The following is an 18,519-nucleotide window of genomic DNA, read 5'->3' as shown; positions in this document are numbered from 1 at the left end:
TCTCTTGCAGCAGCCAGTGGCAAGTTCACCATAAAGCAAGATCTTAGGGAGGCAGTAGTCCTGCATCCTTCAGACGTGTCCTGCCCAATGAAGCTGTGTTCTCAGCAACATGGCCTCAATACTCGTGGTTGCTGCTTGTTCTAGAACAGACGTATTGGTCACATAATCTGACCAGTGGATGTTTAGGATTGTGCGGAATCGGTGTTGATGGAAGTGTTCTAGGAGACGCAGGTGGTGGCAGTAGATGACCCATGATTCGGAACCATACAAGAGATTAGACAGCACTGTGGCTCTGTAAACACTGATCTTTGTACTTTTCTTCAAGTGTTTATTCTGCCAAACTCTTTTATGAAGCTTTCCGATGGCACTGTATGCCTTTGCTAACCTGTTGTCTGTCTCTCCATCAATCTTACCGTCCAAGGAAATGAGGCTACCTAGGTAATTAAACTGCTGGACTGATTTGAGCACTGACTGGCCAATGGTGATATGGGGATGATGGGGGACTTCCTGAGGTGCCAGTTGATAGAGAACTTCAGTCTTCTTTAAGCTGACTTCCAGCCCCAAAAGCTCAGCAGCATCTGCAAAGCAGGATGTTAAACACTGCAGAGCTGCTTCTGTGTGGGCAACAAGGGCGGCGTCATCAGCATAAAGCAGCTCCTGGACAAGATGGTTTAAGGTCTTGGTGTGGGCCTTCAGTCGCCTTAGGTTGAAAAGGCTTCCATCAGTACGGTATTGAATGTAGATACTGTCCCAGTCATCGAGGTCTGCTGTGGCCCTTTGGAGCATCATGCTGAAAAAGATTGTGAATAGGGCTGGTGCAAGAACGCAGCCTTGTTTCACACCATTAGTTATTAGAAAGGGCTCAGAAAGTGCATCACCATATCTGACTTGGCTGTGCTGATCCTCGTGGAGTGATATGATCATTTTAAGGAACTTGGGAGGATATCCTAAACATTCAAAAATCTTCCGCAGACCTTTCCTGCTCACAGTATCGAAAACCTTGGTGAGATCAACAAAGGTTACATAGAGACCTTTGTTCTGTTCCCTACACTTCTCTTGCAGTTGTCTGAGAACCAATACCATGTCTGTGGTACTTCTGTTGGCTCTGAAAACACACCAGCTTTCAGGTAGAATTCCTTCTGCTATAGTGGGTATTAGTCTGTTCAAGAGTATTCTTGCCAGGATTTTGCCAGCAATGGAAAGCAGAGTAATACCACAGTAATTTGAACAGTCTGACTTAACTACTTTCTTCTTATACAACGTGATGATGACTGCATCACGAAGGTCTGATGGTAGTTCACCTAGTTCCCAACAGCGTAGTAAGAACTCATGAAATTTAGCATGGAGTGCTTGGCCCCCATGTTTCCAGACTTCAGGTGCACCAGATTACTTAGTTTTATTCATGAATTACCATGCAGGTTTTTCTAACAACAGTATAGAGGATGAGTGCAAATATGATTTCAAAAAAGCATTACCTGTGTAACTCTTAACTGATCTCCAGCATGTGCCACCGGGAATTACCTTTGATAGAGTTGCATTGTAACAGTTCTAATGCATGTGAATTTTGAAGCAATTACTAAACAAAACGCAGTTTCTTGGAGAAATAATAATGCTGAAAGATGAAGACCAAAATAGAGGGGGATAGTTCTGGCTAAGAACTTAGCCTGTTTTCTTGTATGTTCAGTGCATCTTTATTGTTCTCTGTGGTGACTTTGAATTGCAGTTTGAAGAAATCTCTGTTCAGCAGTAAATGAATCATGATTAATAACTTTATCGTGGGCATGTCATCTTCCTTAAAATTAAAACCAAGACTAAATGTCTTTTTCTTTCATGTCCTGATTTCCCTTCAGAAAACATTTCACATAAAGGATATTTTAATCAGAAGGCCTTAAAATTACCTTACTCCTCGAGGCTTGTGACCTTTGCTAGAAACGCTGAATTTTACAAAAGTTAAACCGTACCTGCTAACTCACGATGAAGGTGAAAAGATAAAAAAAATAGATTCCTTGCCAGCCTTGCTTGGCCTCTGATCAAACTCTCGTGGGAAGCGCGGCGGGCGGGGGGCGGGGGGCGCCGCCTGCCCCGGCCTGCCTGGGGCGGACCGCTGCCGCGCCCGCCGCAGTCAGTGCCGCGAGGACGCGGTCGGATCGCCGATCCCTGTGCACATCCGGCCTTGTTCCCGCGCCCTGCCCAGCGCCCGCGGGCGGCGGCGCGCAGCGCAGCGCAGCTCCGGGTGAGCGCCGCCGCGGGTGCGCGGGGGGGTTGGGCTGCGGCGATGCGGGGACTCCCAGCCGCAAATTCCGCCTCCATGGGCGGGCACGGCTGCCGAGGGGTGACCGGTGCCCCGAACCGCCCGGTCGGTGTCTCCGGGGCTCTCCGCGTTTGGAAGTGGACCCACTGCCCTTTCAGAGGGGGAAAAAGTTTGTGCGGCTCGGATCGGTGCGAAGTTGGGCTGACTTAGGCGAGCGTCTGCGGCATCTCTGCGGGGGGACGAGGGAGAAGGCGGGGCGGCCGGGATGCTGCGCTGCGCTCCACCGGGGTCTGGGGTCCGCTGTATCGGGAGCGGTCTGGCACGGCAGGCCGTGCAAATTCCAAGGCAGGAGAGAGCCCAAGCGCTTTTCCCGTACCCCGTTCGTGTGATGGTCAGGAAGCGCGGTCATCCGCCCGTCGCCGCCGGCTGCGCACAGCAGCGACGGTGCCATTCCGGTGACTTTCCAGATTAATGTTTTTGTGGCAGTCCGTCGAGTAGTAACTCTGAGATGGAAAATAAAATATCTCTGCTGCGGTGCTGTATCTTGAGGATAGAGCTTAATGACATCTGCTTAATATGGAAACTGTTTGAAAAAAAAAATCAGGAGAAACTGCAAGTTACTTAATAACTTTTATGGAAATAACTGCATGTAATAGCTGAAATCCTGCATTTGAGAATACAAAATCAGTCTTCTACTGACTAATAGATTGTTCAGTATTCAGCTGTTGCTACAAATTACTTGAATAAGAGATGTAACAAAGTATTTTTTGGGCAGTAATACTAATAATCACTTCTATTAAGAGAGTATCTTTTATCTTGTTTCATATAAAATGCACACTACTGAACATGATGCATATGTAACTAATTTCTACATTACAAATATTCTTCCAAATATTTTGGAAGTTCAATAACCGAAGCACTTGTTATTGTCTAGAGGGTTTTTTTTCCTGTTTTAGAAGTGCCGTTGATCCAGTATGCTTCTCTCTGGCATACATGAATAGTCATTCTCACAGAATTTCTCACCATTTCGTTTGTTTCATTATCAACTCTTTTGTAAATCTAAACTATTTTCTTAAGGATCTGTAAGAGGAGTACTTTTAAAAGGTACCACATAGGTATTCTTAGTAACATTCTACATTTATAGCTGAATGCTTGACATAAACCCAAACGAAACCATGGGTGATTGAAAATTTTGTCTTGACTCATCCAAGCTAATGTCCTAGGTCTGATTAGAAGCAAGTTGAGTTCTCTATAAACCTGAGTCGATTTTACAGAGGAGCTGAAGACACTGCATTTCGATCCCGTTCCAACAGCATTGTGTTTTATGTACATATCAATGACTGTTGCTCTATGCATACATAATATTTCAATTAATGCTGCCTCAGCTGCCTAAAGGTCTGATGAGATGCTTGTTAGCATATTGCTTTTTTTTCAGACATTATTGCCCCTGCATTTGGGATTTGGACATTACATGATCATAGTAGAAAGTAATTACATGAGGTAATAATCTTTGGTAAATAGTAATTTCTTCATTTTTATGCAAGATCTGTGGACAGTTTTTACCTTCCACTAGGATTTTTTTTGTCAGCAACCGAGGAGGGCAGTGGCTCATAGGCATATGAGAGGCATAAAATGATCAGAGTATTGATAGACTGTTATCCACAGTTACTGCTTAAACAAAAATGTCATTGCTGTGTCTGGTGGGATGTGACAGGTCTTTATGCTACAGTTGGTAGTATTCTGCTTTAAATTTTAAATCAGTCTTTTAGAAGCTTCTAATTACATGCCCTTTCACTAATATTAATAATATGTTTGTCCTTTTAAGACTAATGAAGAAAATACATCCTGCGAAGAGTAAAAGTACTTGATTCTGGGAAGACTCTTAAAGCACCTCTAACTTCAAAGCTGGAGAAAAGTATGAAGGAACAGTTCATCTGACTCCTTCGGCATCTCACACAAAATGGCTCTTCAGAAAAAAACTCTTGCTGGTGTCTTGGAGGAATGGTGTTTGGAAGAACCACTGTTTGGTTGCAGACGGCACCAGAATGTTTGGAAAAAACTGAGACTGATACGAATCGTTGGGCTTCTTGTTAGTGTAGTGGCCATTAGTACTTTCTCACTTTCAATGAGTGCCTTTTTCAAGATGGAACCACATAGCATGGCACTGGTCAGCAACCTAGATAGCCAAAAGCTGGTGCGTGGGCACCAAAGAACTCTTTTGGATTTCACTGAACAGAATCAAAATGGCACTCTAGACCCACATGCTTCTATGAAATATGAAGCTGGGCATGACAATGAAACAGATGATCATTCAAAGGGAGAGTATCCCACAGACCTTTTCTCTCTTGAGGAGAGAAGACAGGGAGCAGTGATCCTGCATATAATTGGAATGATTTACATGTTTATAGCCTTAGCTATAGTCTGTGATGAGTTCTTTGTTCCTTCCTTGACTGTCATCACTGAAAAACTGGCCATTTCTGATGATGTGGCAGGGGCAACCTTCATGGCTGCTGGTGGGTCAGCCCCAGAACTCTTCACTTCTTTAATAGGAGTGTTTATATCCCACAGCAATGTTGGCATTGGTACAATAGTGGGATCTGCCGTGTTCAATATCCTATTTGTTATTGGAATGTGTGCTTTATTTTCTAAAGAGATCTTGAACCTTACATGGTGGCCACTCTTTCGAGATATGTCCTTTTACATCATTGACTTGATCTTGCTAATCATCTTTTTTCTGGATAACTTCATAATGTGGTGGGAAAGCATAACACTCCTGACAGCATATTTTTTCTATGTGACTTTCATGAAGTTCAATGTTCAAGTAGAAGAATGGGTGAAGAAATTTTTGAACAGGAACAAGGTTGAGAAGGTAACTACAGATGCTGAAGGAAAGGTTGGTCAATTTTTATTGAATTATATGTAATAATGTCCTTGTGAGTGCTGAGCCCTTTGATATCATAAGGATCCTAATATAGTACAGTAACCAATATAGTACAGTAACCAATATAAAATAGTTCCATATTTCACTCAAATGTCTTTTTGTTTAGTCAAAACTGACTGAAAATAAAAAACAAGAGTAGCCTTCTAGTGAATCAATTTAGCTTCAGAATTATCCCGATCACACAGAAAGAAGGAAAAAAAAGCCAGCAAAAAGACACAAACCTTTACTCAGCAGTTTGGCACATTGATGAGGTCTTAAATATAGCTACTTTTTTTTCCCTAAGCTTTTGGATAAAGCAGTAACAATATCTGGAGAGAATCTTGTGACAAAATTTGGGTTTTTAAAGACTTTTAATGCACTTTCTTACTGAAAACCCCCCAATTACTCAGAACAGTATATGAAGGTATTTTTAAATGCATTTTTCATCTACCGATGCTGATGATAAAATAATATCTTCCTGCTGTAATTAGTGGCAATTACATGAAAGAAATCTCTCGAAAAACAGTGACCACAATGGCAAAACTCATAGGTCCTCTGTTTAAGGAGGATGTTTCCCATTTATGGTATTTCCAACTATGCAAAGTAATTTTTGACCTCAAGTAGAGAATGAAAGTTATGCACAGAGGGCTTGGTGGGTCTTCAGCAAATATTATAATCTTTTAACAAGCTCTCTTTTTAGAGCAGGCAATATTTAAGGGACCTATGAAGCTGAAGTCATAAATACATATATATGTAGTAGTATTTTAATTGGATGCTTAATTCTGAAATTGAATTGCCTGTTTTTATATGACATTGGGGTTATTCATCAGATAAGGTTGTATTATGCAGTAATTACTCAAAGTATCAGGCAGTTAGCTGTTCACTGTTTTGTTTCTTTTGTTTAACAGTCCTGTATGAAGGGTTTGGAAGAGACACAATCCACTGATATAAATGCACAAGCATATAAACAGACCACATATAACTATAGAGAAGACCACTCGTTTGTGACTCATGGAAGCCTACTTTTGAAGAGAGAGCTGGATATTTTAGCAGTTATGACAGGTGCATTCAGTTTTAGGGCAAGACACAAAACAAGTCCACCAAAATTAAAATCCAGAAATTCTCATTTATTTATTTTATTTTCTAATTGGGCTTAACAGCTGTACACTTACTTGTAACTTTATTTTTTTCACTTTTGTTCTGTTTTTTTTTTTTTTTTTTCAAAAATTAGCATACTCATCTTTTTCTTTCTCAAAGTGCTCAATTGGGATTTTATAAGTAAATGAAAAGAAAGGTCAACAGCAACAAAGTACTTGCTATAATTAATGAAGGGCTTCTTTAATTATGTTATTTGGTTTCTAAGTAATGTAAGATTTCACAGGGCATTGTAAGTACTTTGACAGTTTGTGCTAAATGTGTGTAATGCTAGGAAGACTATGGTATATGAAGCAACCATTTAATGCACTTTCATCTGCCCATAAACTGGACAGAAAATGTAAATCTATAACTGGTCTTAAACAATTATCAATATGAAAAGCAACTGCCTCGTGTTGTTCAGGCTATAGGGTGAGGTAGAGTAGCTATATACCAAAGTAAACGCTCAATTATGAACAGAAGAATAAATCATTTGCAAGCCATTTTCAACATTATTTATATTTGAAGTACTCTAGATGGACTTGATTTTTAAAGATACCTTTAGGACCACTCATTGTTTCATATTTTAATTACTTAGAGTTTGTTCATAATATAGGTACACAATTTCAGATAGGGATGAAAAAAATAAGAAAACTGGCTACTTTTCCTAAAAACACAAGCTTTGCGTTGTATGTTTCATGAAAATGTTTTTCCTGAATTATCTTGAAGCTAATTAAAATGATAAAATAATGTGTTCACAAATCATTTAGGGGTAAAGGGAGATTAAAGATGCTCTAATTTTACTGCAATTTAGCTAAGAAATATTTTCTGCTTCCTGGTGAAAACAGCTTCTGAAGGTGTCAAACCATGGTTTTTCTCTTTAAGTCATGCTGTAAAGACATATTTTTGAATATTCCATTGACACTTTGAAATTATAAGTCATTATGAATTATTTTATTATTCGGTGGAACAGCATTTAGCAAGATGAATGAACTCATGATTTTCTCATAGCAAAAATTATGTTACAGATTATGCTCTTTGGAAAGAATCCCTGTGAAGTTCTGTGTTCATTTATTTACTATTATTAGACACTTGTTTTTCTTGCTTTTAAATTAAAAACAAACAAACAAAACAAAACAAAACAAAAAAAAACCACAAGGAAAAAACCCTATCACATATCCTAGGCCTGATAGAGATGTCTAGGTTTTTTAGCTTAAAAGTTACTGTCTAATGCAAAGGATAAAATCTTTTTATAGTCTGAGATCTGGTGCCTAGTACCAAATGCAATACACGTGTGTTTATTTCCTAAACACTGAGGGTTTTAAGTATCATGGAAGTAATACTCTTGGCTATTGGTGGCAAAGGATGCTTAATTTCTACAGTGTTAGCTGTTAGCTTAGAATGTTCCAAGTCATCAAGATTGTGATTTGTCAATGCAAAATAAAATTGTATATAATCAAGTTGGTATACTAAACACATAATTTGCATTCTCAGGGGCTTTCTCATAGAAGCTTTTTCACTCTCTTTTCCCCAGTTAGGGCAGAGAATTGCTAGGCAGCTCTCTGAAACTGGTGGGTTAGTGTGTCTTGGAATAATTTTATTTCAGGAGAGTGTAGAAAATTCTCTTTCCTCTAACCAATGCTCCCTCTGCCTATCTGTTGTTGATTCTGCTGCTGCCAAACTGGCAAGTGTTCTGCTAAAAAACTTATGTGTCGTATTTATCTTTAAGACTGTTGTAATCTGAAAGCAGCTCAAGAAATTTGAGAAGTCTAAATAAGGCATCATAAAGCTGGATAGTTGAAGGGTTAGGTTGCTTATTAGCAAGCAAGTATCAAAGAGTAAAAATCTGATCAGTTAAAAAACCTCTTGAGATAGTAAAATGTGTTTTAATGTTGAGTATTTTTATTATCAGTTGTCTTGAAGGGTTGAAGAAAGTTTTACATTCTCAAGGACAGTATTTCCCATGAGAAAAGGTCTTAGATATGAATGATTTTTCTACTTAGCTTTCACCTGCTCTAGATGTATTCATGAGGTTGCTCGAATGCACGTGTATCTCTATAGATGCCCTTCAGATTCCTTTCCCATTTTTAAGAATTAAAGCACTTTTTTTTTTTACTAGAAAAGTGTTACTATTTGAACTTAGCTAGTTTTTCTGATCTTATTTTCTTTAGTATGTTGGTTACTTGTGCAAATGTGAATGTAGACAGAGTACTCTATATGAATTTCATTGTACTCACTATTTTCCTTTACAAGCTTTCAAACAAATACAGTCTGGACTATTAAAGGGTCCACGCTGAGAAAATCTGGTAACTTGAATTTTCTGAACAATATTGTGACACCGATGAGAACAGACTACAAGCTTTGTGCATTTAGAGTTCATAGGGTGTATTGGCAAGATCCTGTTTGAACTGTGGAGAGTTGAAGTGTGGAGAGCCCCATGTAACCGTCAAGGAAGCCTGATACTGAGGAATGCCAGAGATCACTGTGAAAAGGATGAAAAAAAAGGAGAGTAGATGAAAAAGCAAGACAACATGAAAAGACAAAAAGCAGATTGTTTTTAAGTTGTACAATGTAGGATGGCATATGGCATATGCAGATCAAGATGTCTCAAGAGACACTGAGCCCTATGAGCTGCTCTGAATGTGCCATACAGTAGGTAGTATGATCCCACCATCAGATATACCCACAAGTTCCTTCCAGCCTAACTTATTCTGTGGCATGGTTTTTAGGTTTTATGTAGCTATCCTGCAAAGATGATTTTTTAGGACTGAGGTAGAAACTTTTAAATTAATTTTACATCTTCCTCAGCTGAATGAAGGTGTTTAAAAACAGAAGCCTGAAATTGAGTATGACAGACTGGAAGGGGAAAATGGGAAAAGCTGATGTTCAAAGTTCTTAAAAATTAGACTTTTTTGACCCTCTGCTAAGGTTTCAGCCTTTTCTTGTTATCTGTCCTGGTGAAGATACGTTGAATATATTATGTTGCAGTAAAACATCATGTGAAACTACATTTCAGTTGTTAAGTACTTTCTTTAATGTAGCATGGAGATCACAGCAGAAATGCTTGAATCTGATGATTCAGGAAATAACTCAAAACAGTTCTGTTTGGCAGCTAGAAGAACAGAATGTGGGTGGCACAAGGATATTGTGCAATGACATCTGTTTCACTGACAGTAGCATTTTAGATAAATAGCTTATGGTATAGTTAAGACAGTTTTTCTACATTTATGGAGAACTACATTTGTAAAATGAGCTTTTTTTACCAACAAGGCATAGTTAATATTTTATTGCCAATTTTGTTGTCTTAAAAGACTCAAATAGCTTGTGTGTGATATTTTAAGATCCACATTGATCTCAAGTGTTGCCACGTTGCATTTGATGGCAGTGTTTGCATTCTAAAGGAACGGTTGTTAACAGTATTTTTAGGTACTTCTCTGCTTAGTGGCTGTATTAACTCTACATATGCACAGTCACTATAGTAATGTATGATCTGTGTCTGTTACAGGGAAAATATGAATTATCTGCATGCATATAGGAAAAACTGAAACTCCTGAACCATTCTTTTTCAGGGCTTCTTAATGTTGAATCCACAGTAACTGTAACTCTATCTATAGAATAAGTTTTCTTCTCTCACTACCAACAAAAGATTTTTTTCATAGTTTTCATAGTTCATAGTGTTTCATGTTCTTAGGGAGATCAGAGTCTTATTCTACAGACATTTCACAGTTGGTCTACTTGTGCAAGCGTGTGTGTGAATATAGAGCTATGATATCTGGATCTTGCAAGATAGCTACATTGTTTAAAATACACGTTTGGAATGTGAGCATCATCATTGTCATTGTCCATCTTTTGCTTTGATAGAAGTCTGGTTTTGTGTCACATTTTATCTGTTTTTATTATATAAAAAATTTTTAAGCTACTTCTGTGTTAACTTAATGTTACTCTAGTAGCAGTAACTGTTAGTTTGCCTTGGGTTTTTATGATTGCTGTTTCAGTTTAGGGCTATAAAGTGACATAACCAAAGGCTGGCACTTTATATATGCAACTGTTAGTATAGTGAAATGGATACTATTCTTTGTTTCTTTTAGCACCTCTCAGTAATTTGTTGACTACAAAACAATGATTATAGTTTTCACTGCTGAGTCTCTTGTTTTGTACATTTGAACCCTGGTAATGAACAAAAGTGACAGCAGGCAAATGTAGTGTAGATTAAATGCTCTTAAATCATGGGCATCCACTAGGATTCATTAGTCAGCCCTTATTAATTATGCTGGGAAAAAGAAAGCTAAAACTGTGCCACCTTTAATTAATAGCAAAGGGAAAACATACTCATCAATATATTAGAAAAATAAAGAGCATAGGTAATTAAAAAGAAGTCAGATGATATTTCTTAGAGACTGCACAAAACCAGCTGTGTTGGCAACTGTTCGCCATGCTGTATTTCAGAACTGCAGACGTGATTGAATTTGTTGTGCCAGAAGCTGTACAAGGAGAGGAATATGAAGTCCCAAAGTCTTGAGAGTTTATAAATGTTTTTCTGTGCTTTAGTCCAGATTGTCAACAGAATGTGGGAGCTACAGAAGACTGTAGGTGGAATTTCAATCCCCAGATCAATATACCAGACCTCAAAATATCTGCTGATTTGGGGTGCTTAATCTCTGAAGGAGCTTTACTTTAAAACAGAGAAAAACAGAGAAGATGTTCAGATGCCATTGTTTTGCTTCCAGGCTTGTTCAGAAATGCCAGACCTAGGTACAGCAGCATAATACATCTGCTTTTCCATCTGACCCATATTCCTCTACTTTTTCCCCCAGTAGTTCTCCAGATTTACCTCACAAATAAAAGTTTAACAAAATCCAGTGGCTTTTACAAGTTCTTCAGATTTTGGTGATGAGAGGGCTCCACTTCTGTGCCATTACATACAGATCTCCCACATTCATTGCTCATTTTCAGTGGAGCTGCACTCATTATATTTTGAGTGGTAAGGCACAGCTGACTCTCCTATTTTTCTTGTCTTGTTTTGAGTGGCCGTAGTGAGCCTTCCACAACATGTGTTTTAAAGTGTGTGTATGGGATGGGAGTGGTGGAAGCTGCCCTACAGCAGTGCTTGTTGCAGTGTTGAGGGTGCCACACTTAGAGTGATGCTCTGGGCACTGCTGACTTTGGGGTGACCTTGGCCTTTCTGAGTGGTGACACTCCCCAGGCAGCCAAACAGTGCACTACCAGGGCCACAGTACAAAAAGATTAGATTTGATGAAGTGCTTCTTCCCTGCTGATGATCTGGGGTTTTTTTGGTTTTATTAGCAGGAGTCAGTTTTCCACTGCCAACTGCAGAGGTGAGAAAAGAGATTCTTTTTTGTCCTTTCTCCTCTGATTTTTTTCCCCCAAGAATTAATGGATTTTGCTTTTGCAACTGTAGAATAAGATTATAGCCAATTCAATTTTTTTACTGCATAATGGATATTATGTTCAGGCTGAAGAAAGTCCTACAACAAAAGAGATGTATAAGTGGAAGTCAGGAAAGTTCTGAAAAATAAGGTATGTGCCCCTACTTGTCTTAAAAAGATCTGTGTGAAATAAATGAATATTAAGTGTTTTATACACAGGATATAGAACAGATGGGAAAATATATTAGAGATGAGTGTAGGTAAACAGCTGTAACATCTGTAACAAGACATATCTATCTAGCAACCTCTTTTGCTCTTTATGAAATAATTTCAATATAAATAATATTTCCTAGTTTCTCCCTAGACATTTACCATGTTTTACCTAACCTGCAAACTCTGACCAGAGTGGTGTTCCTAAGTCTGTAGAATAAAGAATGGAGTTTCCTTTGCCTTAACCTAGATTAGCCATATTCCATTTTATTTCAGCCAACTTTTATTTAAACATTGTTTTTTATTATTTATTATTTAACTTAATGGCTGGTTCCATAAATCTGTGTGGCAGTAAGTATGCTATTGGCACAAACTAGAGATTCAAATTATGTCAGGGTGCTGACAATTATTTTAGAACCTACAATGACAAGATAGAGCAAATACTGGGTAATTGTAATGAATTTATTATGCACAGATATGCATCGTAAGAGGAGGCATAAGAGGTTTATAAAAAGAAAGGTGGCTGGTTTTGTGATTAATTTTTTTTTATTCAAAACCCCTTATTAAGTACTTATCTGAAAATCACTATCTTCCTTTATCAGTACAAACCAAATATCTTAGTAATACTTAGCTGTGCATTAAAAAATTCTGGAAATTTGGCCTGTGAAATAAAACTCCTTCTTATAGAATGCTCTTGACACCGTACTGTTCTAAGACAAGCATAAATGTTTTAACTATTATTAATTTTCTTACCAAAGTATTGAGATGATAATCTGGTCTCCATTAGACTAGGTCCTTAGACAATTGTATGAAATCACAGTTCCTCCTCTCAGTAACTCATGGTGTAAAAAGATAAATACTATTCAGAGTACCTGATGAGAAGAACATGATTTATCATGTATATAGTTTTATTTACATTGATATATGCTTACTCTTCTCTACAGTTAGCATACCATCAGTCTTCTCCTTCTCACCCAAGCTGTGACTGAGTTGTTGATTATTTATTAAACATAAATGTTCTAGAAATAATTTAAAGAAATAGTTTATTTCTCCATGTGATCTAGCAATAGATCTTTGCAAGTGTTAGTCAGCATCTTTTTGTATAACAGGACCTAAGTCAAAGTAGTACTATTGTTGCTCTGTTTTGCTTTTGGAGAAAACAGGCAGATCAGATGGTATGGGTTTAGTTTGGTTTTATTGTAAATTTGTGTGTGTGAAATTCTTGCAATTGTATTGTTAAGTGCAGGTCAGTGACACAGGCAAACTGAAAATCCCAAGTTACAGCAGCCTTAGGGCATGCTCTTGGCAAACAAATTACATCTAACAGACAATATATTGTACTATGTTACCACATTTCATTATTTTGCAGGCAATACCTGTATCTTAGAGGAAATACAGTTGGTATTTGCTGTCATTGGTCGTTCACTGGTTTACATGTGTTCCTATCTGAAAAAAGGAAACGAAAAAAAATGCAGTATTGGAAAAACATCATTGCCTTGCTGGGTCTTGGGTCTTGGGAAAGCAATGTGAATTTTATGTGTCGATCATGTACTTGTTTCTTCAGCAGGTGGAGGGTTCAGAGCTCATGTTGCCTCCAAAGCATCTCTATCTAGCAGTATAACTACTGCTCTGCCTTAACCAACAATGGCTCACTTTGGGTGATTTTACTGTCCCTGCCAGATGCAATTTCATCAGGGCAGTTCAAAGAACAGCTACTGCTCAGTTACTGTGTTTTGCACTATTCCATTACTATTCCTATGTTCGCCGTATCGTGATTTACATGAATAGCTATAAATAGCTATGTTCTTGGATGACTTCCTTTGTGCAATGATATTAAAATAGCTATGAAGCCCTACACTTAAGGGATTAATAAATTGGCACAAAATTTTTTCTTGTTTGAGGAAGAATAAAGATAGCAGGGAATTTGTACTACAAACTACACTGACAAATTAATAAAAAATTTTCCTCAGGAATTAATCCTGCTTTATCACTTCTTAACTGCTTAATGCTGAGAGTCTAGTCTGAAGTCAGCAGTAATACCAGTGACATTTATTGCATAACCAACTAGTGTAAACTTTTCACCCTCTCACATTACTGTAAAACAGCTCTAGTGGATATAGAACACTAAGGAAAAGGCACGTCTGCTGTCACAGCCTGTGTTGGGTGACCTTCAAGGCTTCATTCAAGACCTGTCCAGTTATGTAGACTTACCCAAGGGAGAAAGTTGAAGTTTGCAGGGTTTGTAACACTAGAGGATGAGCACCTCTTTTGGGATCAATCAGATGTTAATTTTGGTGTTTTGTGTTTTTTTAATTTGTGCTGCAAACTTTCATCAAGTTACTAATTGAAGTCCTTTTGCTGCTGCCATGCACAATCACCAAGTTAGCTAAAATTTATGACAATCAAGTGTTTGAGTGGAAAAAAATCAGATTTTGGAACTCCAAGAATTACTTTGTTCCGAAGTAGTTAGAAATAATTCATATTATTACTTACAGGTCATCTGAAGTAATTTGAAAGCATCAGGCTCTCTGGCAACTACTCTTTTCTGTATATTTTTATTTAAATATTCCAATTTTTCTACTTTATTCTTAAATTCATTGTCTTTATTTACTACACTTTTAATTTAGAATGTTTCTGGTAGAAACATATTCTGTTTGAAGTCTTGATCTGGGCTGGATTTGTAGTGCTGCAGTGATATACATAATTATTAAATACTCCGCAAAGCTTGGATTAAGAAGTTATTATATTCTCTCTATATTGGAAACCATGAAAAACTGTTAAATTCTCCAGTTCTGAATGAGTTTTTTGGAAGCAGACACAACAATCCTAGTTTCTCTCTAGAAGTCACAGACAGAATACCTGAGTCTCCTCTCAAAACCAGTGGCAAAATTCCTTTAAAATTTAGTCAGAGACTGATCATGGGCTGCATTTTGGAGGAATATTGCCACTGGTTTTTGTGTTCAGTTTTTGAAGTAAAATCACTACTTGCTGCCACTCAGAATCTTCTCTACACATTATAATGAAGTAGTTTTGTAACCTCTTGATTGTCTCATTCTCAGTCTGTACTGGAACCATTAACCATCTGTGTGTGTGTGTGTGTGTGTGTGTGTGTGTGTGTGTGTGTGTGTGTGTAGGCCCACCTGTGCATACATGTGCATATATGCACACATAATTGTCAGTCTGAAAAGGTAAGTGAGAAACAGTACAGATCCATAGGATGGTAATTTTGCATGCTTCCTACACCATTTTACCTGTCTTCTGCTTCATGACCCATTTCCATAAGACCTACTCAATTATTTAAAGTTTCTGAGCAGCACATTTCTCATAGGTTTTTTCCAAATTAGGTATTCAGAGAAAAATGTCTGTTTTTCTCCTTAAATTTGGACACCTAACAAACAAAAAATCATTCCTGCCTGAGGCCAAGGACATGATGTACTAAGCTATTGACATATTTTATTGTACCTTAGTGTATCATATTAGTAATTCCCTATCCTGTGTCTCTACAGAGAAAGAAACAGGAGGTCTTTTCACTGTAGTGGGTTGATTTCTTGCTTTCCAGTAAGGTAATGAGGACTTGATTCTATCATGGGAATGGCCCAGAGTGCTATTCTTTACAACATGACATTTCATGCAGAAAAAAAGGCCATTTCTTATACAGATGAAAGGCCAACAGCTGCAATTACAGTTACTAAAATTTGTTACATAAGCAAGAAACTGTGTAGTAAGTTGGGACATGAATTTAAGATATTACTTTCTTCACTTAAATTTACCCAGAAAGCATAAGTCTTTTTAAGCAAAGGATTAGAAAAATTGCCAAAACCATTCCCTACTTAGTTTACAATATATTCATACATATATTTGTGAATATATTAGTAATTATTTGCAAATATCAATATTGAAAATCAGTATTTTAAAATATATTACTATTGGAATTACTTATTTTATTGTTTGGATAACTTCCTGAGTCCTTTTTTTGCTTGCAAGCAATGCCATAAGGGTATTTAGAATGTAATATAGTGTATATGTATTTAGCATTTAAAAAAAAAAAAAGGGCATGCAGGCCCTTCTTTTTAGAGCTGTGGGAAATAAATGTTGATTTATAATCTCATACATGGACATGTCTGAAAAAATACAGACTTTCATTTTAAAATAACAGCAATAGGCTCAGTAACAGGCATGGACTGAACTGCAGACTCATGTCTTAGCTTTGGATTTAAGGGTCGAGATGTCGTTCTCTCTTTCATTTAATCGTCTTAAAAAACCTGTGGCTTTCAAGCCTTCTAGAAGATTGTACAGTGTGCTGTAGGAAAGTTTTATTTCTGCTTGCTTGATTGGATTACTGTGGGCAAGAAAAAAAAGGTCAGCGTATTGACAGCAAACCGGTCTTGAGGCAAGGTAAGAACATGTGACATCTGAGAGAAACATGGTCGGGCTTGGTGGAAACAAACCAGATAGCATACATGAGGCTGTCATTTAGTGGTGTGCTGTTTTTGAAGCATCTTGGTAAGCATAATCTTTCTGCCAAAGTTTAAATGTTAGTAAATTTTCTTTTTAACATTCTTCCCATGATTAACATTATTGCCCCTCCTTAAAATTTTAGGAGTAATAGTAAGGAAAAAAACTGAAATGAAACTTGAACAAACCTGTAGGTGTAGATTTTTATAATTACACTGAATAAAAGGTAGTTTTGAAGTGGATGACAAGTTTTGCTGTTGATTTTGTTGAAAGTGAAATTAAACCCAAAAGTTAGGGTATTGAGAGTTATGATTGTGCTGCTTCTCAAATCTCTATGTGCAACTATATAATTCCAAACCTCTGAGCTGCTCTTGTTCTCTATTAAATCACCCTTAGTAAACAAAGAAAACAATTTCTTTTGGACTTGTAGCAAGCAAAACGGGCATTATCAGTTTCCTGTGCCCTTGGACTCAAAGTGCAAAAGGGCACTCAGTGTTTCACAGCCTGATCTGTCCTGTCTGTGGTTAATTTTTGGATTATTGATAAATATCAAAGCAATTATTGTATGCTGGGACTATAATAGTATTTTCACGGACACATCATCCCTAGAAACCACAACTGCCTTAGTTGTTTTTAGGGAGTCTGTCTCTTAAGGGAAACACTGGATATGGGTAAAGTCAGTTAATTACTTTCTGAAAGGTAGGAAAAGCTAATGCTCTACAATTTGTTAATTAGTGCACATGCAGGCACATTTTTGTGACTGATACAGTGGAGGAAAACTTTTCTCTGGTCTTCCTATGGAGAAATACTATACAAAAATAAAAAGACTAATTTTCAGATTTGATTGATCTGCATTCAGAATTGCCAACGAGAAGCTCAAGATGTAGACAGTTGCAGAATCCAGTTCTTGGCCCCATATTCGTTTGGCTTAGCTGTGCTGCCTAACCTATGAACATAGCCTCCACTTTTGTGGAGGTTACTTTTGTGATCACTACAGAGAAATGGGCATTTTTATAAAATAGATTCATTGAGTTTGGAAAAGATACTTAAGATCATCAAGTCTAGCTGTTAGCCTAGCACCTCCAGCTCCACCACTAAACCATGTCCTTAAGTGCCACATCTATGCAGCTTTAAAGTACCTCCAGGGATAGTGACTCAAAGCACTTCCCTGGGCACGCTGTTCCAATGTTTGACCACCCTTTCAGTGAAGAAATTTTTCTTGATATCATAGCTAAACCTTCCCTGGTGCAACTTGAGGCCATTTCCTCTTGTTCTATCCCTTGTTACCTGGGAAAAGAGACCGACACCGACCTGATAACAACTTGCTTTCAGATAGTTTTAGAGAGCAATAAGGTGCCTCCTTAGCCTCCTTTTCTCCAGGCTAAGCAACCCGGGCTCCCTCAGCCTTTCCTCATAGTTCTTGGGCTCCAGACTCTTTACCAGCTCTATTGCCCTTCTCTGGACATGCTCCAGCACCGCCATATCTGTCCTGTACTCAGTGAGGGGCCTAGAACTGAAAATGGAATCTGAGGTGTGGCCTCACAATGGATGATCACTGTCCTTGTCCTGCTGCCCACATTATTGCTGAGAAAGGCCAGGATGCCACTGGCCTTCCTGGCAACCTGGGCCAACTGCTGGCTCATGTTTAACCGGCTGTCAACCAATACTCCACCAATAATTCTTTCTTGTAAGGATTAATCCTCTCCTGACCTGAAACTGGGCAAAATTAATCAGGGCTATCATCTGAAGCAATAGGCTGATAAAATTTGAAAAACCATCTCCTGTGCTTTTATTGCTATACCCTGAATACTTACCGCAGTGTTGCCTTTTCTAACACCTGGAATTACGTCAGGTTGTGTGAGAGTGACAACCTGATGTCATTTTGCACGGGGTCACCTTTCAGATAGAGGTAATTAAAAGTTACTCTTTTTCTATGCCACCAAGCAAAATGAAATGTGTATTCAACAGTTAATCTAATCTGTGAATATTTCATTTGCTCCCTCTCTGCTCAGGTCAGTATGTAGGTATCACGTGTGGTTCCAAAGCAGTACATAAGGCAAATAAGCTATTAAGTGAGGCTTACTGTTATTTATAGAAAAGTTACCGGCACTGCAGCCAGAGACACTGTTAACATATGTGATTCATAGCAGATTTTTCTGGGT

At 38.0% G+C, this 18,519-nt stretch overlaps 1 protein-coding gene and 1 long non-coding RNA gene across 4 annotated transcripts in view; one reads left to right on the top strand and one right to left on the bottom strand.

Moving 5' to 3' along the window:
• Positions 1–2,172: 2,172 nt before the first annotated feature.
• Positions 2,173–18,519, top strand: part of SLC24A2 (solute carrier family 24 member 2) — a 114,025-nt gene continuing 97,678 nt past the window's right edge. For 2 of the 3 annotated variants that reach the window (XM_018080959.2, XM_018080957.2), the window contains exons 1-2: positions 2,326–2,439; positions 4,077–5,144. In XM_018080959.2, coding sequence (XP_017936448.1) covers positions 4,212–5,144 — 933 coding nt within the window. In that variant the 5' untranslated portion in view covers positions 2,326–2,439; positions 4,077–4,211. Of the gene's footprint in view, positions 2,234–2,325; positions 2,440–4,076; positions 5,145–18,519 lie in introns of those variants that run through there. The other variant, XM_018080958.2, reaches the window with a different exon arrangement.
• Positions 8,687–13,348, bottom strand: LOC108641093. The gene is made up of 3 exons (XR_001921752.2): positions 13,279–13,348; positions 12,656–12,774; positions 8,687–8,787 (listed from the first exon to the last, which is right to left on the bottom strand). It is a non-coding gene; the product is annotated as an uncharacterized LOC108641093 (long non-coding RNA).

The sequence above is a fragment of the Manacus vitellinus genome, unplaced genomic scaffold, assembly GCF_001715985.3.
Source record: "Manacus vitellinus isolate BGI_N305 unplaced genomic scaffold, ASM171598v3 scaffold_50_pilon, whole genome shotgun sequence".
NCBI lineage: Eukaryota > Metazoa > Chordata > Aves > Passeriformes > Pipridae > Manacus > Manacus vitellinus.
This window is presented reverse-complemented; position numbering and strand designations above follow the sequence as displayed.